We start from the raw sequence: 26,629 nt of genomic DNA on the forward strand, positions 1-26,629 counted from the left end.
CGACCCTCATCCATTGTTATGACTGGCGACCCTCATCCATTATTATGACTGGCGAACCCCTTCTACTATTATGACTGGCGACCCTCATCTATCATTATGACTGGCGAACCCTTTCTACTATTATGAATAGCGACCCTCATCCGTTATTGTGACTGGCGAACCCCTTCTACTATTATGACTGGCGACCCTTATCCATTATTATGACTGGCGAACCCCTGCTACTATTATGAATAGCGACCCTCATCCACTATTATGACTGGCGAACCTCATCTATTATTATGACTAGCGACCCTCATCCATTATTATGACTGGCGAACCCCTGCTACTATTATGAATAGCGACCCTTATCCAATATTATGACTGGCGAACCTCATCTATTATTATGACTAGCGACCCTCATCCATTATTATGACTGGCGAACCCCTTCTACTATTATGAATAGCAACCCTCATCCACTATTATGACTGGCGAACCTCATCTATTATTATGACTAGCGACCCTCATCCATTATTATGACTGGCGAACCCCTTCTACTTTTATGACTGGCGACCCTCATCTATCATTATGACTGGCGAACCCTTTCTACTTTTATGAATAGCGACCCTCATCTACCATTATGACTGGCGAACCCCTTCTACTATTATGACTGGCGACCCTCATCTATCATTATGACTGGCGACCCTCATCAATTATTATGACTGGCGAACCCTTTGTTCTATTGTGAATAGCGACCCTCATCCACTATTATGACTGGCGAACCCCTTCTACCATTATGACTGGCGACCCTCATCCATTGTTATGACTGGCGACCCTCATCCATTATTATGACTGGCGAACCCCTTCTAATATTATGACTGGCGACCCTCATCCACTATTATGACTGGCGAACCCCATCCATTATTATGAATAGCGACCCTCCTCCAGTATTATGACTGGCGAACCCCATCCATTATTATGAATAGCGACCCTCATCCATTATTATGACTGGCGAACCCCTTCTACTATTATGATTGGCGACCCTCTTCCACTATTATGACTGGCGACCCTCATCCATTATTATGAATAGCGACCCTCATCCAGTATTATGACTGGCGAACCCCATCTACTATTATGACTAGCGACCCTCATCTATTATTATGACTGGCGAACCCCTTTTAGTATTATGACTGGCGACCCTCATCCATTATTATGACTGGCGAACCCCTTCTACTATTATGACTGGCGACCCTCATCTATCATTATGACTGGCGAACCCTTTCTACTATTATGAATAGCGACCCTCATCCATTATTGTGACTGGCGAACCCCTTCTACTATTATGACTGGCGACCCTTATCCATTATTATGACTGGCGAACCCCTGCTACTATTATGAATAGCGACCCTCATCCACTATTATGACTGGCGAACCTCATCTATTATTATGACTAGCGACCCTCATCCATTATTATGACTGGCGAACCCCTTCTACTATTATGACTGGCGACCCTTATCCATTATTATGACTGGCGAACCCCTGCTACTATTATGAATAGCGACCCTCATCCACTATTATGACTGGCGAACCTCATCTATTATTATGACTAGCGACCCTCATCCATTATTATGACTGGCGAACCCCTTCTACTATTATGAATAGCGACCCTCATCCACTATTATGACTGGCGAACCTCATCTATTATTATGACTAGCGACCCTCATCCATTATTATGACTGGCGAACCCCTTCTACTTTTATGACTGGCGACCCTCATCTATCATTATGACTGGCGAACCCTTTCTACTTTTATGAATAGCGACCCTCATCTACCATTATGACTGGCGAACCCCTTCTACTATTATGACTGGCGACCCTCATCTATCATTATGACTGGCGAACCCCTTCTCCTATTATGACTGGCGACCCTCATCCATTATTATGACTGGCGACCCTCATCCATTATTATGACTGGCGAACCTCTTCTACCATTATGACTGGCGACCCTCATCCCCTATTATGACTGGCGACCCTTATGATCAATGTAGCCTCTTCCTTTTTATGACTAGCGACCCTCATCTAGTATTATGAATTCCGACCCTCATTGTTGATTATGACTGGCGATCCTTATGATCAATTACCCTTATGGTCCATTATGAATAGCAACCCTTATCTTGCATTATGAAAATCGGACCTTATGACTTATGGTCCTTATGACCTTATGACTGGCGACCCCTTTTGCCTATTATGACTAGCGAGCTTTTGGGTATAGGATTTTACACGTTATGACTAGCGGTCCTTATGACCAGTTAGTATTATGACTTATGGTCCTTATGACTGACGGGCTTATCCCAAATAATCAATGGAATTCTTAAATTGGCAACACTATGGAAATTCAAAAATCTTTGCTTTTCATGATTTTAATGCAAATTTGCAGATTTATCAGTCTGAATGAGGGAAAAGTTAAGCATCGATAGAAAACTGACAATGTACCAGTAAATGCTTGTCATTATCTGTTGTCCCGAATTTGAATAGGGTCTCTTGTACATCTTTTGTAAAAAAAAAGAAGACAACAAATACTGTGTTAAAGAAAATTGTCTTTCTTGCCAAGACAGAGTTGCAATACTGCTTTAAAGGTCTCTTATAATATCTCTAGTTTTAAAACTGAAATACATGTATGATGGTTAAGGGAAACAGATTCTGAAGTAACATATTTGCATTTGGCATAGATGCACTATGCAGTTTTACTTTTATGTATTGCACAGACTTCTTGTGAGTGAAGACAATTTCTGTAGAATTGGAAAGTTGCTTTTGCAAGTTTTAAATCATCTTGATCTTACCATAGAATGGCACAACTCTTATTATGACTGCATACATACCATATGTAATCTTTGGAATACATATGTACATTTGATTGTATTAAAAAAATGTGTGTTTTTTTTAATAGACTTAATCATTCCTTAAAAAATATTGATATGTGCAAAAGCAATTATTTTTATGTATGAAATATGACTTAATTACGATGTTATTTTCTATTGAACATTTCCTTTAGTTTTGTATATCATTGATACAGTGCATCCCACAAAAAAGGAAACCTGTATTCAGAGATAAATTTCTTAATTATCAAAAATGTTTTTACTATAAATTTTGAACCCTTTTTTAGCACTCTCATTTCATTGTTTTACTTCCCTCACTCCCAAGCTTTTTTCAAGCCCTTTTAAACTGGACTTCTCCAGATAAATTGCACCCCCTCCCCTTTAAATCTATGTTGCTTTTTACAACAGACTATTGTTTTAACATAAACAATGACCATTTTACTATTTGTATTTCAATGTTTGTCATACAACAATATAAACTTATAATAGTTCATGTATTTGTTTTGAAGTTTGTTATAATGTTCAGTGTTCGCTTTATAAAATGGAATGAAATAAAATTTCACATTGAATTGTTTCTTCAACATAGCAATTTATGTTCTGCTTGATTAAGTTGTGGCTCAGTAAGCATCAATAACAGCGTGAAATTTCATAATTTTGTTTTTAAGTGAGCTACAAAAAAGAATTTGAATAAGGTACTTTGCCTTGGTCAAATCTTTAGGGATAACGGGCCAATTGCATGAAAGGATCTTTCCAAGGACCATCTTTTGTGTAACCCATCTTTTATGATGCGCTATATGCAGGATATTCTGAAATTTATGATAAACAAATGAAATGTGTTAGCTGGCTCTTGAATAAATTTTTATGCAATTTAATGAGATATCACGTCATTTTATAAACAATGATTTTTGTTTACTTTAACAGACGAATAAAATATGTTTGCAGGTAGTTTAGTGAAAATGTGTCATGCGTCATGATATATGGGCGATACAAAGGATAGTTTTTTGCAAAGACCATTTCATGCAATCGGCCCCAGAATCCTTTATGACATGAGCTAAATTAAAGGGAAAGTCCACTCAAAATATTGATTTGAATAAACAGATAAAACCCAAATAATCATAGAGCAAACAATTTCTACAAAGTCAGAGGTAAAATAAAAAAGTTATGACATTTTCCGATTCCACTTGTTTTATCACAAAAAAGGTTGCACACAGTACAGTGATATGAGGCAGTTGTCACTCATCCACTATTTATGTATTTCATGCACATATAAACAAAATTTTCCAGACTTTAATTACACTTTTCTTTGAAATCAAATAAACTTTTTGTCGGTGTGGAATTCCCCTTCAAAAGCGATAAATGACACCCATTTTGCGTAATCATTTCTGTAAAAATGTTATAACTCCTTTACATGTAAGCAACCATTCAAGGAAGATTTGATTTAAATGTGAATGAAGATATCTTTATCCACTTACATGTAATTGCCCCCCCCAAAAAAAAAAGTGTGTATGTAGTTATTCCATGAATAAGAATGAGGTACTATTAAAGATTTTTTTGGGGGGGTTCACAAAGAATTTTGTATGACCAAGAGTCTTGCTTAAGTGCAAATGTGAACATTTCATTTAACATTAATACTTGATGATTACTCCATTGCATGCACCCCTCATCATGATCTGACTAATATTGCAAAGTTTTGTATACTTGTAATATATCCCCAATCAGACAAGCTTTTTTTTTTATTAATAAAAAAGAATTTATCAATGTTAGTGGGTTGGTCATACCAGAGACCTTCCCCCATAATAAGTATCAGTCTTAACTTGCATTTCAAAATAAAACAAGTAAAAAAACATTTTGTTGTAGTTATTATTTTTATTCTACAGATATTTACACATTTAAATAATAATTACTAGTATGATAAATGAACACATTGGATGACACTTGAAACGAAAGACCTCGACTTAAAACTTGTGGTGTAAAAAACATAAACTCTTAGCAATGTTGACATTCAAACATACATCCTTGCTTTATGCTCACATGGTCAAGCCCCCCGCCCCCCTTCCATATTAAACTTATTCTATGTATCTTTATTTTCAAAAATAAATTTTAGAGAGGGATATGTTGATAAAAATCATCTCTTCCTGATTTCAATGAGTGGCTCATATATTAGACTAGGGAAAATATCAAAATAACATCTTAAAAAAAAAATATATAAAACGAGTCACTTAACCCTATCTAGGCCGGGTATTTGGGAGTTCATATCTCGGCCGTCGATCGCGACGAAAATCGGCACCCATGTTGCCTAGGACATAATCAAAATAGTATAGTCATTTATTTCTTGCGAATCACTATTGATTATGCTAATTTATGTGTAATTAGTATGCAAAATCATAATTTTTCCTCTAACTCCCTAAATAAAGCTCCAGATGTACTAATTTTTGGAATAGAAACTTTTTGTGGTGTTCTTAGCAAGTGTACATGAAAAAAATGCGATATCAAATCATTTTATGTATTATATTGTTTTTTGCAAGTTCTTATGTATTTCTTTGTTTTTTGACCTTTTGTTTTTCATCGTTTTTTCAATGAAATTTGTTGGGGACTCTTCTGAGATCATAAAAAACATAAAATAAATACATTTAGACCAGCAAAACTAAAAATAATCATACATTTATGAATTTTGTTGAAAACACAATTTGCATTGACTTTGTACACAAAACCATGTTTTTGAGCAATTTTTGGTCTGACATGCAGTTACATAATGTTGCGTAATTTCGGAACCACGTACCTGGGTGACGCAAAATTGGTCTCAAAAGTTGTGGAAGACTTGAAATTAAAAAGTCAGTGAGCGGGGTGGTAAAAAAATTTCGCACGGCGAAAATATCGCGCGATTCGTTGAGGGGGGGCCTCCGAGGCCCCCCCGGCCTAGATAGGGTTAACATACAAAACAACAGCAATTCTAGATTGCACAAAATCTAAACCAGAATGGGGGAGGGGCAGTAATGGAAATGTGTTGTAAAACTCCACAATCACTCTCATTTAAAAATAATTCTCTGGGTGACCTTTTTTACTTCCTAAATTTAGTTGCACCTGGGTAATTATAATTAAACCAATCAGTCTAAAAGAGAAAACACTAGAGGATACGTACATTGTGTAGAACCATCCAATTAAAGGTAGAATATTGTAATGAAACATGGGGATAACAAAACTATATGGCCTGCATTCTGATGTTCATTTTTGTTTTAACACTGACCTAAAGTGATTTATGCAAGGATAGCCAATTAGAAAATACTAGAATTCAAATTTTAAAAAATTAACCAAAACAAATTTTACCATATGATTCCTGGTAAACAGATAATAATGTTGACTCATTTGGGCCCTGTTACCCCAAAATCAGAACTAGAAATATGATTGGTTGATATGGAGTATGATTTATCTGCAAATTTAATGATGCAACTCTCATATTATGGATCCCAAATATCTTAGTTTTCCCTCCTCTACCCTCATCTCCAATATAAAAAATGTTTCCTACTAAATCAAAAGTTAGTCTTTTTTTAAATCCCATGAAAATCTCTCAGAAGTTTCTCTTGAGATAAAAGTTGAATAAATATTTAGGTCTGTCTAAATACAAGAGACTAAGACTATTTGATGTGTGTTTGACTATCAAGGCTTGTATTCTAAATCTGGTTGAATTCAAATGCTAGTCCAAAATTGTAGTTTTATGGATAGCCAATTGTGACACAAATCTCTCAAAGCTGTGTTTAAATTTGATTCTCAAAATCATTTTTTTCTGGAAATAATATTAATCAGTAATATAGTTTTTTTTCCACATGGAAAGAAGAAACTGCATAGACAAAGTTTGACCTTATTTTTTAGCACAGACCTACACAATGGCCTCCTAAGTTAAACCAGTCTTTGGAATATCTGCCTGCATGTTTATTGTTCAAACCTGGAGTTTGTGTGGTATTGGTGCAGAATCAAAACCAGTCACAATGACCCACTTTAAATAAGGCTGGAGATGGAATTGACATTGTTATTAAAGGACAAGTCCACCCCAACAAAAACTTAATTTGAATAAAATAAGAAAAATTCAACAAGCATAACACTGAAAATTTCATCAAAATCGGATGTAAAATAAGAAAGTTATGGCATTTTAAAGTTTCGCTTATTTTCAACAAAATAGTTATATGAACGAGCCAGTTACATCCAAATGAGAGAGTAGATGACATCACTCACTATTTCTTTTGTATTTTATTATATGAAATATGAAATATTTTGATTTTCTCATCATTGTCATGTGAAATGAAGTTTCATTCCTCCCTGAACATGTGGAATTCCATTATCTTAACATTTTGTGCTTCAGGCAAGGAGGTCCTAATCGTCAAATTCGTAAAAATTGAAATATTGTATAATTCAAACAATAAAAAACAAAAGAAATAGTGAGTGACATCATCGACTCTCATTTGGATGTAACTGGCTCGTTAATATAACTATTTTGTTGAAAATAAGCGAAACTTTGAAATGTCATAACTTTCTTATTTTACATCCGATTTTGATGAACTTTTCAGCATTGTGCTTGTCTGATTTTTCTCTATCGACTCAAATCAACATTTTTCTGAGGTGGACTTGACCTTTAAGTGCAAAGCTGTCGATCAACTAATTAGTATCACATTCTAATCTCATGGCCATGTTCTTAATACCTTGGTCACATTTGTTCTACAGCGTCAAAAAGAGCCGTTTTAACATTTTTTGTCCAACTACATATAGGTGGTTGAATCAAAATTAATAAAACGGCCATTTTTGACACGCCGTACAGCTGCCGTAGAGCATATGTGACCAAGGTATAACTCGGGTAATATCTGTTAAAAAATAGGGCCCTAAACCATTCTGTTATACTTCGGCAAAAGGAAGCAACTGACAAAAGTATCATTTGTTGTAAATGAGCAATGTGCGTTCCTAATTTACAAAGGCATCAATGCAATTTAACAGCATATTTTCTTCAATATCTTTCCAGAGAACAATAATTTCTTCTTCAAATTTTTTCCTGAACATGCAACAAACAAAGGGTGTTTCAGAAACAACAATAACTAAAATTTGACTGATGTGTCACTTGCTTCCTTTTGCCAAAGTTGGGCAGTATTGTTTAGGGCCCTACTTCATAAAAGTTATTATCAGTAGCTATGCCATCCAATGATAATTTCCCTGAAATTCTTGATTCTGATTGGCTACTTGTAACCTTGGCAGTTAGTTACCTTTGGATGGCAAACATTATAATAGTATTTTTTATGCAACAAGGACCATCTCTGATACAAAACTGTAATGACAGATGTTTTAATCATCAGCATGTTTGCAGGGATGCCAGTTTTCAGGCAAAAGCCTAAATTCAGGCCCTGGGAATTTATTTTCAGGCCATAGTTTTAGCATTTTCGTCTACAAAATATTATATTCTAGGTGATTTTCATTCCCTCTGATCAATTCCAACTGGCATCCCTATGTTTGGCACTCAAACTTTTACTACTCAAGAATGGTAACTACAATCGGTTTTTAAACATAAATGCATTAAGAATTTCAAACCTAAGTGAGAAACCTGAGTGAAACAATCTTCAGACACTGTGACTTCCAAACATTTTAGCATGCATGACCATAGCTTGACTGAACTACCAGAGGTCAGAATATTAGCCCAAGTTTAGTGTTAGAATTTGGGACAGCAATCCATGAAACAAGTCAGTGATTTTCACAGCCTATTTATTATAAGCTACTAATAATCCTTGCATAAATGATTGGCTCAGATTAAATTTGTTTGAAAATCACTGACACAGTGCTTCATGATACACTTTCTAGCTCAGTAAACTAATTTATCATCTCATCATCACCCATATCATACTTCAATCTTGCAACACTAAAAATATGATAGATTGCACTCTTACAACTGGACTTGGAGCCACCGGTATGCTTTCTTTGATGTTCCACAATCAGATGTGTTCTGTCCTGCAGGTGTTCTTCAGTCTGTATTTCAAGAAAAATTATCACAAACAACATGTTTGATTAAACAAACTTGACAATAAGGGTATACACAGTGAATAACCTTCTCTGCTTTAAAAACAAGTTCTTAGTGACATGTTCACTTTTGAAGATCACACACAGTGCAGTCTGCTCTTCGCCTCCCAGGCATGGGTGATGCCGAACACACAAAAGATATATTTAAAAAAACATAACAGAGAATCCTGATTTTCTTTCTGAGACCCACTATACATGTTATTGATTTTGGATCGTCTGTGGCATAATATTCATTCATTAAGTTGAAGAGATAAAAAATTATCTAAATATTTACCAAGTTTAGATAAAATGCAGGTACTTAAACATTACTAGGCCAGTTATTATACCCTATCATGATAGCAAGCATACTAACTCATTGACAATAACCATCGCTTAAGTGCAATCAAAAGCTTTGAAAAAAAAATTATAAAATGTAGCAAATGCACAACAAATCATGATTTTCGAGCTATGCTTTTACAGTATTTACCATGATTTGTTTTCTGTTTTTTTTATCCTTTCAGCTGTACTTACATTTCTTTTTATTACTCCCAAATCCAGCAAAACCCATCATAGATGCCATGTCTGGATCCATTCCATCTATCCCTCTATCATCAGCTCTTCTTTTCCTTTCTTTCCTCTTCTCTCTCTGATATGCTTTGTGCTTTTCTTCCTGCAAAAGAATCAACATGTATTATAACAAGAAATAACACTAACCAAACAATCATCTCCCACTTCTAATAATAATAATAATATGCAACATTTATATAGCGCTTAATACAAATGTTTCTAAGCGCTGCATACTATTGCCCCGGCTTTAGCACGGCTACCCTGATCGGGCGCATCAAGCATTCAAGGAATTTCTTCCTACCGGGTACCCATTTACTACACCTGGGTCAAGAGTGGCAAATGTACCATGAATCATTCCTAAAAACATTTTACCAGAAAATATAATAGAGATGACACATGAGGAAAAATTTATCTTACTTCATATTCAAAGGAAAACTTTCAAACCAATTTTCCCCAAGTACAGTATTTCTTCACACAAAGGAATGCAGCCGCTAGGCCGAATTGGCCAGCCTTGAGGCCAAAGCCGATGAGTAAATTATTTTCTCCAGCGGCCTCATGACTCGGAAATCTCGACCTTGACTACAACCCTGGTCATTACAGTCATTATTGGAACAATGTATGTTTCATTTCATCCAACATTTTTATCACTCCTGAAAAGCAGAGGTAAAGCAAATGTGTAAATTTTCTAATGGTGGTGGCAATGGCAAAAGCAGCATCGTCAATATCATACCTTAACCAAAGTTAAGCTTTTGAAATGTCATCACAAAGTGTAATGACCTATTTCATGAGTGAAACTAGAACACAAGGGTCACTGGTCATATGAATTACATTCAAGGTTAGATTAATTTGGCTATTCATATTCAGCTCTCTTGTATTAAAGCTACAAAAGACAGGCCTGCCAACCTCTGGGAATGAAAAAGTGTATTCTGTGATTTAAAAAACTGTATTTTATAATAAAATGCATGGCGCGCATGCTCATAATGGCGCTCAAGCTGCATGCAAGCTAAATTGCGCACTGCTACTGCAAATAAAAAAAAACCTAAACAATGTGTATATCTCACCCTGGTTTAAACAAAAAAAAACAAGTTACCTGAAATTACATTGATCCAATAACCATATTTGTTTAAGTTTTATGAAATAGAGACATATAGAGATGATTTTTCTCAATAAATCACGATTCTGTAAAAAAAAAAAACATACTAATTATGCTAAAAACGTACTGGTTGGCAGCTCTGAAAAGAGATACTTTTTACATCTTCACAGCATAATATGTAAGAACTTGATAATGGGATTTCTGTTAATAAATATCCACTACACAAAAAATCCATGGCATTCTAAAACTTACCTCTTCTTTCAATTCTTGTAACCTGGCTTCAAAATCATAGTCCTTTTTCTTTTCTTCCACTTTTTTCTTGTTCATCTCAAACCGCTTTTTGACTTGATCTAAGGACGACCTCTCGACATTCATTGACATTCCTAAATTTCTTTGATCTGCACAGAATGAAAGGAAATTATTATAGGAGGTTAATTACATGTATCAATACAATTTATTTAATACCACTATACATACATACCGGTGTCATATATCATTTATTGTATAATAAAATAAACTTCAGTTCATGAGGATGGGTTGAAAATTTGAAACTTGAATTGTTCTCATCTGGGATCTTTAATTTTGTTAACTTGCATTAGATTTCATCATTAATCAATGCTTTTAAATCTGACAAGTATTGTTCATATAAATGTATAGATCAGTTGGTACCATATAGACTACAAAGATCAATTGACTTACGTTTTTTGCCATTTATGTGATCCAGGAAGTTGATGGAGTCTTTAACAACACAATCACAAACATCACAGTAGTATCCGCCCATCTGAGAGGAAGGAGTTGTCTTGGTGATGACCTGGGACTTCCCCAGCTTTGAGTCAAGGTCAACCTTGTAATCACGCTGCTTGAGAAGCTCACGCTTGACAACAGGTTCTTTTCTCCTCCTCTCTGAAACATTATGAAGAATGATAGAAACATTTGAGTTCATTATTTTCAAGTACAGGATTCCTTATGTTTAGACCAGGGGTCCGCTTCATAAAAGTTGTTATGAAAATGAATATGTAAACAGTTAAAAACTACTGAAATCGTTCAATTTTATTGGCTGATAGTAAACTTGCATACAATACAAATTATGCATTTGTAACTAATCTTTGTTAAACAGTACCCAGCAGATGCTGTATGACTGACACCAAATGGACAAACCCATGGGGCTACCCTTGCACAAAATAAAAACCTTTCTGAAAATATTCTTTGGGTTTAATTTTGTCAGTCATCTACTCTCTTGTCAAAGATTTCTGGGACAAAATTCAGAAAGTTTTGATTGATCCGAATCAAACTAAAACTGACAAAGAGATTGATCTCATTATGGAATTGTACATTCTTTCAAAATATCAGCTTGAGTTTAATTCAGATTAATTTCATCTCTCAGTAAGAGACGGGCGGTATGTGCCTTTTATAAAATCACACCATCATGATAAGGTTGTGAAAAGTGGGCATCAGGCCCTACATAAAAAGTTGAATTACAATAAATTCTACATACTCTCACAAGGTGTAAATTCAACACCACAAAAACAAGTATTTGAATTAAATGGTGACTATGTTACCTTTCTCTGCCTGAGCTTCAAGCTCCTGATCCAAACGTTCCTTAGCAAGCTTCTCATATTCATCTCGGTCCCACTTTCTCCTGTGGTCCTCAACTCGCTAAAATATAGGAAGGAATTAATAAGAAAAGTTATTTTCCCTTGAAGAGTAAACTGCCCAGAAATTAACATGTTAAGCTTTTGCAATAGTTTTTGTTCTAAAATGTATTTTCACAAAATAAAATTTGCATCAACGTTTGTTGAGTATATTTGTCTATTTTTAATTGCAATGTTCATTTTCTCCAATCTCAATATTTCATAAAATCTTGGAATGTTTTGCGCCCAGCATTCGATAGCCACCGCCCTCCATTCGACTTAGTGCAAATCTTGTTAAAAAGTCAATGCATGTGAGCGTGGCTAAATTGCGCCACACCAACAGGGAACATACAACTGGAAAGTTACAATGGCCATTCAATCCCGTATTACGCTGGGACCTCATGTCAAATGGATGCCTGCCGCTAGCTGTAAACTTGATTTCTATGAAAATTAAATGTGGTAGAGTCTTAAAGTTTTTCTTTTTCAATTGGTAATTTGGAGATACAATCCTAAATTTGCAAAGAGTTCCATATGCACCCTCCACCAAAATAACAAAAAATTGATGAGACTTCCAGTTCGTTTACTTCAGATTTTTCTATCATTTTTTTACTACTGCTTACCTTAGTTGGGACTCTAACTCACCTCATATCGGCAGTTATGACCTCTTCCTGCTAAGCTCGCGAGAAGCGCTGCTACCTAAAGGTTTTTTTTAGCGTATATCAGCCGATAGTTCGACTAGTCTTGACTCACAGACCCTTTACTGACTAAATAAATCAATGTCTATAGACAATTTGCATGCACTAGATCCTGCTCAAAATTTGATAGAATAAAGCCATATTATTTTGGTATGTATTTCCACTCCCCCCCCCCATCAATCCCATCATATATTCTATATAAGGGCTACATGTAGGCAAATTATTTTTAACTTTCTCCATGTTTTTATTTTCAATTTAATAGCAAAGTAAGGGGTGCATATGGAACTCTTGCCCTATACCTAAAGTTGCAAGAATGTTTGTGAACTCTGCCTAGCCTAGGGACAGTGATTTTCCGCGATAGCGGAAAACGGACGGAATTCACGGAAATGGCCTTTTGAAACGGAAAGTGGCATTTCAAATGGAAATCGCGGAAAACATATTTTTCCTCAGAATACACAAAACAGCAACAAAAATTACTCCAAGATCTTAACAAAATATGAATATTAAATGGCCACAAAACCTCACAAAACACGATATCACTTCACTACAAAATTACTACAATCCACACATCGTGACTGCTCTTCACTCCATCATACTCGATCGTACCCTAGGCCCTCGCTCCGGCCCTTCCCGGCCACGCAGGCGGGGTACGGTAGATCGGCCGTATCAAAAACTTTCACATGCAGATCGTGTGTTGCTGCCCTCTATGTTTGAAGATAACAGCACGATCTTCAAATCCAAAATATCGGATAGAACAAAATCATTGACTGCTCAAAACGATGTAAAAAAAAAACCCCAAATTATCGATAAAATTTGATTAATACGCAAAATAATGCTAAATATGTGAAAGGATTTATTCATGTTAAATATATTCATATAAACATTTTATGTACCCGGGTAGATCCAATTAGAGCGGATTCTACTGCGTTGTTGGTCCAGTGGCAGATACAAATTTTGACCAGCGCGAGCGTTGTTACTTCTACTGAATGGGTAACGGAATCGTCGATTTTTTCTGTAACAAAGTCTAGGGCGGCCTATGGGGAAACGGATTTTTCCGTTTTCTGACATGCTCAAACGGAATTTAAGATTTTCTAAAACGGAAAAGGCAATTTTTTTCAAACGGAAAATTACCGTCCCTACTAACCCTGGCCTACCGAAGTGAACAAACTGGAAGTCTTACCGAGGGCGCATGCGCGAATTTGGCCGCTACGAGTGGCCAGTGTATTTTGATTAGTTAGTGAAGTGGAGTAGCGCCTGCACGAAGTTCGCCCTAGGTAGCATACCATAGTCCTAGATTCCCCACAGGCAGAATGGAAATGAACCCTTGAGTGCATGACAGCTTTTTTGTGTCCTTTTAAGTTTATTTTATCCTTTTGCATTTTGCCTTTTGGTGCATTTCAGGCCAAAACAGAATAGAGTACTCTAGGCTAAATCACTTGTTCACTGCTACCATCTTGCCTGTGGAGAATCTACAGGTAGAACTATGGGGCCGATTGCACGAAAGGGTCTTTTCAAGGACCGGCTTTTGTGTCGCCCATCTTTTATGATACGCTATGAGCGGGGTGATTCTGAAATTTATGATAAAGAATAAGATTCGCTAGCTTGCTTTTAAATTAAATTTTATACAATTTCATAATATATCACATCATTTTATAAACAAATAGTTTGTTTATTTTAACGGACGAATACATTGTAAAATATGTTTGCAGATGATTTATTTAAAATGCATTTCACATGGCGCATCATAAAAAATGGGCGACACAAAAGACGGTCCTTGCAAAGACCCTTTCGTGCAATCGGCCCCTGGTATTCCAATGCTGTACATAGCACACACTTTAAAAAAAATCATTAAATATCACTTTTGTGACCAAAATTACCAATTTCCATACAGTTGCGATTTATTTTCGGCATAATCGTGATATAGTCCCCAAATCCAAAAGTGGGGATTATTAGATTCACACCTACCAGAACGCATGAAAATCACTTCCTTTCTCCAGAACACAGTCCCCAACTCTCGCACAACAATGTGGCAAAATGATAACACACACAAATGAAACACACAGTATATAAACACTAGGGTTCTCTCCCTAATATATACTCGTGATACAGTCCCCACTCAATGGGAAATCAAGTTCGATTTTCACGGCGGTGGGGACAGTTTAAACAGTATAGTATACTCGTGATACCATCCCCATGCTATGGGATACACAGTTCGCTTTGTACGCAGTGGGGACGGTTCCAACAGTATAGCTATACTCGTGATACCATCCCCACACTATGGGATACACAGTTCGCTTTGTACGCAGTGGGGATAGCTCCAACAGTATATATACTCGTGATACCGTCCCCCCACAACATCAAAGCGTGCTCGTTCAACAAGAGGATGGGGACAGTTTCCCGATGCAACGTGACAAGGATAAAACACATTTGGGTATGGTTGCGGAAGTTGGGGGAGGGGTGGGGGAGGGGGCAGGCGGGGGGAAGGACTTCAGCCCCTTCCTTTTTCCAAACATAAACGTAAAAATATGACCATAAGATAATAATTTTTGATCGCCCACAAATGCCTTCATATGAAGCACAAAAGTGCAGTCTTTTCCAGACCCGGTTAATTAAAAATTATAATACAAGTCCAAAGTCCTTTTTCCAGACCCGGTTGTTTTAAAAAATTGTGATATAAGTTCAAAGTCTTTTTTCAAGACCAGAGTAAAAAAGTAACAAAGGCCCACATGGAAATATAGCGTAGTCTTTCACCCAGACCCAGATCTTTGAAATAAAAATGAATACTACTACTAATAAATTAATAATAATAATAATAAAATATTTATGTCGAACAACATGGACATATAGTGTAGTCTTTCCTCCAGACCTAGTTAAAAAAAAATTGTTAAAAACACGACAAGACATAAACCTCGCAATCTTATCAACATTGAATAGCACGGAAATATGGTGTAGTCTTTGCCCCAGACACAGTTATTTCAAAATAGGAAATCATGGGAAACAAGTTTTAAGATTAAAGTTATGCTTAATTTGTATTTTTAAGAGAACTGGGTGTGGGGTTAAGACAACACTCTAAATCCAAGCATTTTAACTTTTGGGTTTAATTTTGAAGATTGGTCTTATAGCTTTGATGTTTTTTTTCCAATATTTGTTTATCTTGTAAATAACCAGGTCTATAGACGAAAGACTAGGCATAATACATGTACTCCTGTTATTCCACAGGAATGACAAAGTCTTATGTTTTTAAGATTGTTTAAATTGATTTTAAATAACCGGATCTGGAGGAAAGAGTATGTTTTAAAACTTGTGTTATTCCACAAGAATAAAAATATGATAGGGTCTCACGTTAGATTTTTTTTCATATTTTATGAAAATTGATTAGGTCTGGAATAAAGAAAACGCTCAAAACCTCTTTTTAAAATAGGTTTTTAGGTTGAAGGATTGTTTGGTCTTAGATATTGAGTTTTTCTTATTCTTATAATTACTATTAGCGTTATTCTGGAAAATAAAAAATAACTGGGTCTGGCTGAAAGACTATGCTATAAATATGTCCATGTTATGGGGGGGCTGTCTTTATAGTTATACTGTTATTGTTGTTGTTGTATTATTTATAATTTTGGAATATCGGGGTTTTGAGAAAAGACTGAACTCGATTTTTAATTTTTATTCCACTGGAATATCATTATGGTATCTTAGTTTGGACTTATATTATGATTTTTGAAACAACCGGGTCTGGAAAAAAGACTTTGGACTTGTATTATGATTTTTAATTAACCGGGTCTGGAAAAAGACTGCACTTTTGTGATTCATATGAAGGCATTTGTGGGCGATCAAAAATTATTACATTCATGGGTAAAGTGCATTACATTGGAAACTGAAGATGCACAGTAAATCACAATCTTATGGTCATATTTTTACGTTTATGTTTGGAAAAAGGGGCTGAAGTCCTTCCCCCCCCCTCCCCCGCCCGCCCCCCACCCCTCCCCAACTTCCGCAACCATACCCAAATGTGTTTTATCCTTGTCACGTTGCATCAGGAAACTGTCCCCATCCTCTTGTTGAAATAGCACGCTTTGATGTTGTGGGGGGACGGTATCACGAGTATATATACTGTTGGAGCTATCCCCACTGCGTACAAAGCGAACTGTGTATCCCATAGCGTGGGGATGGTATCACGAGTATAGCTATACTGTTGGAACCGTCCCCACTGCGTACAAAGCGAACTGTGTATCCCATAGCGTGGGGACTGGATCACGAGTATACTATACTGTTTAAACTGTCCCCACCGCCGTGAAAATCGAACTTGATTTCCCATTGAGTGGGGACTGTATCACGAGTATATATTAGGGAGAGAACCCTAGTGTTTATATACTGTGTGTTTCATTTGTGTGTGTTATCATTTTGCCACATTGTTGTGCGAGAGTTGGGGACTGTGTTCTGGAGAAAGGAAGTGATTTTCATGCGTTCTGGTAGGTGTGAATCTAATAATCCCCACTTTTGGATTTGGGGACTATATCACGATTATGCCTTATTTTCATAAGTAAATTGGGAATATTTTTTGTATTCACCAGGGCGCTCAAAAACTTGAATTTTGGGCACATTTTTGTGTACGCCCTCTATTGGTGGAAAGTAATATGGCAAGAATTTTTTCATTTTTCAATCTCTATTTTTAATTAAGAAAAAATAATTTAAAGAATCAAATTTACATAGTCATAAGAGTCAAGTTATGTGACGAATAGCTGTATTGCAAACTGACAGATAAGAAAATTAAGCATTTGTCTGTCCCATAGAAAAAGAGAAAATAAACCAAAATTACCACCCTTATTTTGCCACACATGGAGACGTAATTGAATAAGTGGGCTAAATTAAAATTTTTGGTTCAGTTCTTGTTTATGACATAAAGACAAAAATCAATAAGCCCCGGCGTTGGGGGGATTTTTTGCATTTTGCCCCTTAATGGCGGCTGCACGATCGCGAGCCATCTCTGTACGAGAAATTTCAAAAAGTAAAAAACGTTTTTAATAAGTCTTCAAAACAGACGGCTGCCAGCTGCCTACGTATTGAGTTCAACATAGCCTACACAGAATTCGGCGAGTGGGACAACGTTCCACTTCCAGTTTACAAACAAAGCCTTGCGGTAAGTTCGCCAAACAAAAAACCACGCAAGTCGTCTCGACTGAGCATTGGAACACATAACCATGAAATACGAAAGGTTTCACACATGATGATATAGCTATAATCATATATTCAAAGTAATGTATACTTACCGAACCGGTACCCGAACTTGTTCCAGCGTAATTCATCGCCATACTTTCACAATTGTTTCGGCGAAACGAAAATTTCACCTCGATATACGTACCGGTACCGTACCCAGTTGTTGTGTATCCGGACGGGTTGTGTGTCCGGACGATCAATTTTACTTGTCATTTGGAAAAATTTACAAGCGAAGTTTCATCAATTTTTAGTACAAAATGTTAGAAAATATTATAAAGAACAAAATAGATAATGATTACAAGTAGTGAATTTGTATTTTTAGTGTAATCCACAGACAAAAAAGAAGGCTTCAAAAAGATAAAGTGTCCGGACACCCGACCCCCCATCCTACGGTATATCCGAGAAAATCGAGATGGAGGACTGTGATACCGGATAGATCGAGGTCAACAGGGTACCTCACCTCGTAACATGATGATGATGATAAAACTAATGACAAATTTATCGTCTTTGACAAGGGACGTGAGAGGTCGAAAAGGTTTTATTTTGTTAATCATTGGTCTTAAACCAGTCCATATTTATAGGGGGAAGCTTGGGGCAGTCCTCGAAAAGTTGCATGACCGAGAAAATAGCACCGAGAGGGAAAAAATGAATATTATGGGCCTAAATTATAAATATTATGTAAATGTTTTTCAGATTAAAGGGGAATTCCAACGAAGCAAATGACGAGGTTTGTCCACATCAAAATTGTTTGCATATCTGCCTTATGGTATAAACCTAGACCAAAAGCTTCGGTCTCTGTTTTGTTGGTTGTTCAGCTGAACTTCGTTGGCTTCACTCACCAAATACAGAGACCGAAGTTCTAGCGCGATCTGTACAGGGGACTCAATGGCCATATGTTTATGTACTTAAGATCGGATAAAACGGGGAAGTGAATTTGCGCGACAGCCGAGGTAAGTCACTGTTTTTGTTCCTTTTAACTTCATTTTTCTCCGTTTTTTGGCAATTGATGCCAAGAGGGAATATAAATTTGCACTCTAGTCACTATAATTTTCGAAATTTTTATTCATTAAAGACAAAAATTGAAAAGCCCCGACGGGGGGATTTTGCATTGCAAGTCCCCTAATGGTGGCTGCACGATAGCGAGCCGTCTGTGTACGAGGAGAAATAAAAAAAAAATGTTAAAAAACTCCTCGAAACAGACGGCTGCCAGCTGTCTAGGTATAAACCTTGCTTTCAGTTTCAAAACATGCCCCGCAACGCTTCATACTATTTTTTTTGGTGGCCTGCAAAGCAAGTTTGATGGCCCTAAATATATAGAAAACATTAAAATTTATCAAAACTTTGGTAGCTCGCCCCCCCCCCCCCCCCCGGATTAAAGACTAATTTTTCAGCTAATCAAAACTAAAGAAAGTTGACAAAATTGACATTCTGTCAGAATTGAATGTTGATAAAATGCCCCCCCCCTCCCTATTGTATGAATCAACATAATTATAGGGCTATTGGTATTCTGTTATCAACTTTATATTTTTTTACATCAAAGATATAGAAAACAGTGGCTTATATTTTTGCATATGCATTTTAAACTAAACAAAACATCTTAGCAAAAATATGAGACCCATATAAAATCAATGTACTAGTACTTCACATACAGCAAAGCAAACTAAAAATCCACAAAATCAAATTCTTATACATGTTTTTTATTACTGGTATGTAATTTCACACATGCAGTATCAGGATGGTGAAATCACAACATATTGAATGATTTGATATAAAATGTTCATTATATTTACTGAGAGAACTAAGAACTATTAGACCATAAATGATTGTCCCCAAGCAATCAGCTACGATATTGAATAGTCTGCAATATTTCTTCATTCTTACTGATCGTCATACATGGGTTGAGGATTCAGTGTCATGATGTGCCATCTCAGGAAACCTTCTGTCAATATAAACTGGGTTCCAAAAAGAAACTTATCAAACTTCGCAAGTGCTCTAAACAAATTCCACTCAGTCAAAATGAACAAAGTTTTGACAAAGGCTAGCTTGAATAACTTTACCAAGTACATGTTAATAATTAAGAGATAGGTTCAATCACAGAGAAGCTATAGCCCCTTACATCAATTGGTTCCGAAACACAAAGTCACAAAATGGCAAAAGGAAGACCAATGAAAATTAGATGGGATTAAACAAATTAACCAGTTTATTAAAATTCACAATATGACCATCATCATGTTTAACTGATTGCCAAAGTAACTAAGAAGTAACAGGAAGTTAAAATTATCATTTTAAACACACATATTGAAGTTAAAGAAGCATAATGCATGAATGGCAATGACTGGACTCAATGGTAGTAAAGCGAAGTATCTCATTTTCACTGGTCTTTCTTTTGCTGTTTTGTGACTTTTGATTCTGGAACCAATCGATTTGAAACATTACAGCCTCTTTGTTATTAAACCAATCTCTTAATTATTTACTAGGTCCTGCAACGTTAGAATTGGTCTGGATTGGTTGCACATCAGTAAGGACTAGGTCTGCAAGTTAAAGAGGGATATAAAACAAACATATCAGGCGTTTCCTTCATAGGCATAGTGGGGATTAGTAATCCTTGGTTAGATTGGCAATATAACTATTTATCCCTTGGGGGAAAAATAGTTATTGCCAGTCCAACCTCAGATAATTAATTCCCATTATACTTTCTCAAAGCCAGATATATTTGTACAATATGACTCCAATGCCTATGAAATTAAGGCTAAACCGAGAATCAGGTTTAAATTTCCAAACAGGAATAATAGCAAATGAATCTAATATTATTATTCTTATACAGAATCGAATATTCAGAGCAGCCAATCTTAAAATTTGTTTCAATTTTATTTCTTTTTATCCTATTTTCAAGGCTAAAATCCTATTTTTCTTTAAAATTTTGAAAAAAACATACCAAAATATCATCATTCTTACAAGTTCCAAAAATTCAATTTGGTGTCACTTTCACCCTACTAAATAGGATAAAATCCTACTAATTGAAAGCTCTGAATATTGACCACAAAGCAAGTTCATTTTCAGACTACAAATACATAAGACAGGTAACTTTACCTCAGTGCAATCGATTTGGGACACATAAATCTCTTCAAATTTTGAACAATTTGACTAAGAGGAGGTATGAAACATGTTTTTCATAATCTGGTCAAAAATTGCTTTGACTAAGGTGAATATTTCACTTTTGGATAGTTGAATCATTCGAGCAAGTTGACCTGTATTTGAAGTTATGATCAAGTTCAAATGAATTTTCAAAGGAGATAGAAAATGAGGCAAAGAAGCCAGGAAATTCAATCACATTATTACATTAATCATTTAATTGACATTCTTTGGTCACTGAGCATTAATTGATTTGTTCACAGTTAATAATGCTCTACTTCAGCAAATGGAAGCAAGTATAAGTGTCATTCCATGTAAAAAGTAATAGGTCTCGGTCATTTACAAAACACCAATTTATAAACAGTGAAACCTGTCTATAGTGATCACCTAAGGGGAAACACATTATGTAACCTTAATAGAAAGGTGTTTGCTAAACAGACATGTTCTTATACACATAAACTGCCTCCATGAAATTCAGTTTTTAGTGGTCACTATTCAAAGGCTTGACTGTATATAGATTGATGGATGACTATCAACATATCTTATAACAGGATAAATTTCCTCTTTTAAATTTTTCCCACAAGAAAACTTCAATATGTGATGTAAACTCTCTGTTGATTAAAATGTCATTTGCTTCCCTTTGTCAAAATAGAGCAAAACTTTACTCCATAAAAAGCATAATAAAGTGTGGGTTTTTGTCATTTAGAAATACATTATGAAGAGATATTCTACTCATAAACACAGTGATCAGATCACTATTCATTTGACAGAAAATATGGACAAAAAACTACAATCCCAATTTAGACAAGCATATTTCTTAAATAAAACACATTTGTTGAATGTGTACGTATTCAAAATAGCACCATCTGCAATGATCATCTGTATGGCCATGACCTAGAAGCCCACTTATCTGCATGGTTCATATAAATAAGCGACTGAAAACACTGTTATGATGAAGAAGCAACACTTCTTTATAAAAGGCAGTATAAAATGAGTAACAGCATGCAACACGACATGAATATTTCTTTGTAAACAAATCTCTTTAAAAATTTATTTTAAGTTGAATTATTTAGCAAGAATTCATTTAAATTGGCCCCAAGTGAATACACATGAACATATAATCATATTGAAAAGGACATCATCATACAAAGTATAAATACTTTTCACGACAGCTAATAATCAAATGTAGGGAAGTTGTAGCTGCTGTGCTGCTGCTTGTCTCATTTAATAACTTTTGTTGATAATCATGGGTTTCAGTTTAAAAAGTTTTATAAAAAAACACTTTTGCATAACTCGACCTATGAGCATGGCTGGCTGACATGTGCACTTTTAAAATTCATACTAGTATCATGATTATTATCCAATTCAGACTATTTCCTGCCATAGAAAAAAAATTATTTCCAAATAGGAAAGGGGTCATTCTAGGTGACCTTTTTTATCCATCTGAAGTGACAACCCTGATTATTTTCCTTTCATTTATAATCTGTATATGTAATGAACATATAATCATAACCAACATGTATAAGCTTTATAGAACACAATGATTTAGGGCAATGTCAAATTTTAAATTCCAGTATTGACAAAAAAAGATTCAATGAAATAATGGAGAATGGTTAAAAAATATGATTATTTTGCAACATGCTATATTACTTTACACCAAGCTCAAGTGAACATGATATACTGAATGGGGTATTATTCTATGTAAGAATAAACAGACATTTTAGTAAAGGCTACAAATGGATGGTTGGAGATACTGCATGGGTTACCCAATGCATTTGAATGACTTGTGTCTGAAGAATGCTATGTAGTGTGTGGTGGTGGGGCATGGCCATCGTTCACATCTGTAAATTCATCTGGGCACAAGAGAATAGTTTGCAGACCATCTACCAGTCTATTGAAGAATGGTAATCCTTTCTCCTGACATCTTCCATTCACATATATGCATTCAAGAGGATGACACATTGCATTTCAACTAGTCCACTCAAGAAAGGTAATCATTTCATATTTTCATTCAGTATTTCTCCAATGACTTCTCCATGAATGCATAAAACCTATTGAGCATAGGGCGGGGGTCTTCTACCAGTCCAGCAGCTATCATTCCATTATCATAAATCTGTAGATAAAAAGCAAGAAAAAAACTTAACTTATACTAGTATCTATCATATTACAACTCTATAACAGAATTGTTAAATTTAGCCTTTTTCAATCAAAGGTAAAGTGCTACAAATCATCTACATTATTAACAAACAAGTTCTCCATCCCAATAAAAAGTTGATTTGAATGAAATAGGACAAAAAGAACAACCATAATGCTGAAAATTTTATCAAAATTGGACATATAATTAAAAAAGTTATGACACTCTAATATAGAAGGTAATATGCAAATAAGTGTGCCAATGATGGCCCTATTTCTTTTGTGTTATAACAAATGAATTCTGGAATATTTAAATTTTTGAAAATTAAACAAGAAAGAAGATCTTCATTGAATCACATAACAATAAATGCCATTCCACTTGGTTAAGGGACGAATCAAACATTGTTCTAAATTAAACTAAAGATCAAATATAAAAATTTCATATCATGTAATAATATACGAAAAAATATCATACAACTGTTCTGTGAAATTAGTAATACATTCAAATGTCATTACTTTCTCATTGTACATAGATTTTTATGAAATTTTCAGCAATGTGCTCATTTGATTTTTCTCCATTTATTTTTAATCAACTTTAAAACTGATGGGTGGACTTGACATTTACATTTCTGTGGTGGCAGGTACCGGTAGGTGGCAGCCTTTCATGAAGTTATTTGCAAAGTCAATAATAACTTTACAACACACTGTAGTATGAGGTGCTAAATTTGGCACAAGAAAGGATCATCAATTTTACATAAATGACATCCTCATCTTACAAACAGCTTGACAACTGCCTGGTACTCACAATAGTCGTATTAAATTATCAATAAGCTTTTAGTTTACTGATCAATGAGTAATAATCATTAAGGCTCAAAACACATGGGCCCGAATTCACAAAGGTGGTTTTTAATTATGCCTATTTACTGCATATATTAAAAATTGACCAATGCTGATGCGTGCTTTTGTCACAGTGCACCAAATTGATGCCTGTTGCTGTGGTTGAGTACATTCTTTTATTCACGAGTCCACCGTTTTGAATTAATGAGTCCACTTTTTAAACAGTGGACTCAAGAATAAAATAGCGTGGATAACCATGGCAACAGGCATCAATATGGCGCACTGTGACAAAAGCGTACATCAGCCTTGGACAGATTTTAATCTATGCGGTAAAAAAGCTTCATTTATACAGGAAATCTGCATAAGCCATGGGTTCAATCAATGGTTTTAAAAACCACCATTCGGGCCACAATGTTGACAATTGGCATATATGTAATAATTCAAAAAGTAAAAAAAAGAACAGTTCATAACTATGATTCATTGTCTAATCTAAGCGTAAAATGTCTATCTTCTTAAAAGACTTGTTATCGTGTATTAATTTTATTGTAAAAAAGGCAGAAGATTTGAAAGTATCTGCATAGTGGAAGAAGTCTCTTTACAGAATAGTATTTAATTTCACCTGTTCTGCCAGCATCTTGGCTAAATCTGGATCAGATGTTTTCAAAGTAAATAATTTCTTGATGATTGGATGGCTGTAAAACAAAACAAAAAACAAAAAAAAACAGAATTTTAAAATGACATGCTGCATTTGAAAAAGAACACTAGTTGTAAGCACCTGGAAAACATCTATATTTCTGTTGTTACTTTATCATCATTCTAGATGTTGGTATCATTAACAATCTTCTTATTAATATTTTAAACATAACTGTCATTAGGGGATGCTGGGATTCAACCCACAACTTCCTGTTTGAGAGTGAGAACCACCTGTCATAATACTTCAACTACTCAGCCAATCATGTCTGCTGGTTATACTTGTTATTGTTCAAATAAAATGTCAAGCTCCAAAGTTGTTAATTCATATGTTTAAAAGAATAGATGACCATTGAATAAGTAACATAATAGTTCACTAAAAAATTGGAACAAGTTAATAAAGTGCACCATTGTTAAATTCACTTTGAAGCCAACAAGATATTTTACATGTATTTTGTCATCTTGAATCCTGCAGACGAGACTATGGCCAGTATCCTGATAATTGAACTAGGTTTAACCCGAGCCTCAACTAGAATTCAAACCACACTCCTAATTCAAACCACTCCTATGAAATGCTGGGCTTCATATTTCCTCCATATTCCTGGCAATTATTATGTAACAATTAATTCATCAAATTCACAATATTTTTGTATTTTCCTACAATCCCCATTTCACAACTCAATTAATTCTGTGACAACTTCTTGCATAAGGAAAAAAATAATTTTCAATTAGTGAATGAGTTGACAACTGGCACTCCATAAAAGCATGGTCCAAGTTATCAAGGTTTTATAACTAAACCATCATATCAGAACACCACCCTCATGTTTACTGGAGTGACACGAACAAATCAGCTGTTACCAAGGTACTTGTAACATTCATCTGATTGGTTTATATGTTAAGGTGCCTGTTGAGTTGCAATCAAACGTAACTCTTAAAATCATACACAACAACTTTTTTTTCAACCATTGTAGATCGTGCATTTGAGAATTGGTCTTAACTTCTCTGATTTGCTTTTAAAAGCAACATTTTCTGCAATAAGACCAAGACTACCCCATGATCCCATCTTGTATCTAGTCTTTAATATCACATTTCATGCAATACCCTTAAATATACAATGTATCTACATAAACAAATATCAATCATAGTTTTACAAATTATAGAAAAAATACCAGTAATTGTGAATTACAAACTGCCTTATGTCTAATATAGAGGGATATACATGTTTATTTATTTGGGTTTTTTGTAGAAAAGTTTCTAATTCAATTACCTTCCATTAAGTTCTAACGTAGGTTGGAGTAGCTGCATCTTTTCTGCTTCAGTACGATTCTTCATAGCTGTTCTGAGGAAGTGTCTAGCAGCGCCCATCTCAGCAACTGTTATCATTGCAGGGTACTGCCCCAGTCTCTGTGTTACCTAATATCACAGCAACAAAAAATCACAATTCTTTTCTTTTAAGAAACAAATATGATATAAAAATTTATGTAGGGGACATAAAGTTGAGTGTATTATGCAACAGAGGAGCTGAAAGTAATCATGAAATTAAATGACAATTTATTCTAGAACTAAATTTCGAATATATAGAAGGCTGATAGTGTGACACGTTAATTGCATAAGCATATAAGAATTAGAAGATTTTACCCATAAAAATTATATATTTCTCACTCACATATACTTCAGCAATACATCTGGCTATTAATGCAATCTCTAATTGTAGAAGAAACCCCTATGAGCAGCAATTCCAACTTGAAAATCATCCAGAGGT

The 26,629-nt window shown here is 35.2% G+C and overlaps 2 protein-coding genes across 2 annotated transcripts in view; both read right to left on the reverse strand.

Moving 5' to 3' along the window:
- Window positions 1-8,312: 8,312 nt before the first annotated feature.
- Window positions 8,313-18,236, reverse strand: LOC121411092 (zinc finger matrin-type protein 2-like). Its single transcript, XM_041603614.1, has 6 exons — window positions 18,129-18,236; window positions 12,098-12,194; window positions 11,238-11,441; window positions 10,791-10,936; window positions 9,410-9,548; window positions 8,313-8,848 (listed from the first exon to the last, which is right to left on the reverse strand). The coding sequence occupies exons 1-6, from the start codon at window positions 18,168-18,170 to the stop codon at window positions 8,844-8,846; spliced, it is 633 nt and encodes a 210-aa protein (XP_041459548.1). The 5' UTR covers window positions 18,171-18,236; the 3' UTR covers window positions 8,313-8,843.
- Window positions 18,237-19,751: 1,515 nt separating this feature from the next.
- Window positions 19,752-26,629, reverse strand: part of LOC121411100 (heat shock protein 75 kDa, mitochondrial-like) — a 31,309-nt gene continuing 24,431 nt past the window's right edge. The window contains exons 14-16 of the mRNA XM_041603626.1: window positions 26,135-26,280; window positions 24,797-24,869; window positions 19,752-23,320 (exon numbers count right to left, since the gene is read on the reverse strand). Of these exons, the coding sequence (XP_041459560.1) occupies window positions 23,219-23,320; window positions 24,797-24,869; window positions 26,135-26,280 (321 nt within the window). The 3' untranslated portion in view covers window positions 19,752-23,218. The remainder of the gene's footprint in view (window positions 23,321-24,796; window positions 24,870-26,134; window positions 26,281-26,629) is intronic.

Source organism: Lytechinus variegatus, chromosome 1, assembly GCF_018143015.1.
Source record: "Lytechinus variegatus isolate NC3 chromosome 1, Lvar_3.0, whole genome shotgun sequence".
Lineage (NCBI taxonomy): Eukaryota > Metazoa > Echinodermata > Echinoidea > Temnopleuroida > Toxopneustidae > Lytechinus > Lytechinus variegatus.

Coding starts and splice junctions, on each gene's coding strand:
- LOC121411092 (XM_041603614.1), bottom strand. CDS start 18,170: ATGGCGATGAATTACGCTGGAACAAGTTCGGGTACCGGTTCG. Junction 11,442..12,097: donor TGAAGCTCAGGCAGAGAAAG/GTAACATAGTCA, acceptor ATAATGTTTCAG/AGAGGAGGAGAAAAGAACCT. Junction 9,549..10,790: donor TACAAGAATTGAAAGAAGAG/GTAAGTTTTAGA, acceptor ATTCTTTTGCAG/GAAGAAAAGCACAAAGCATA.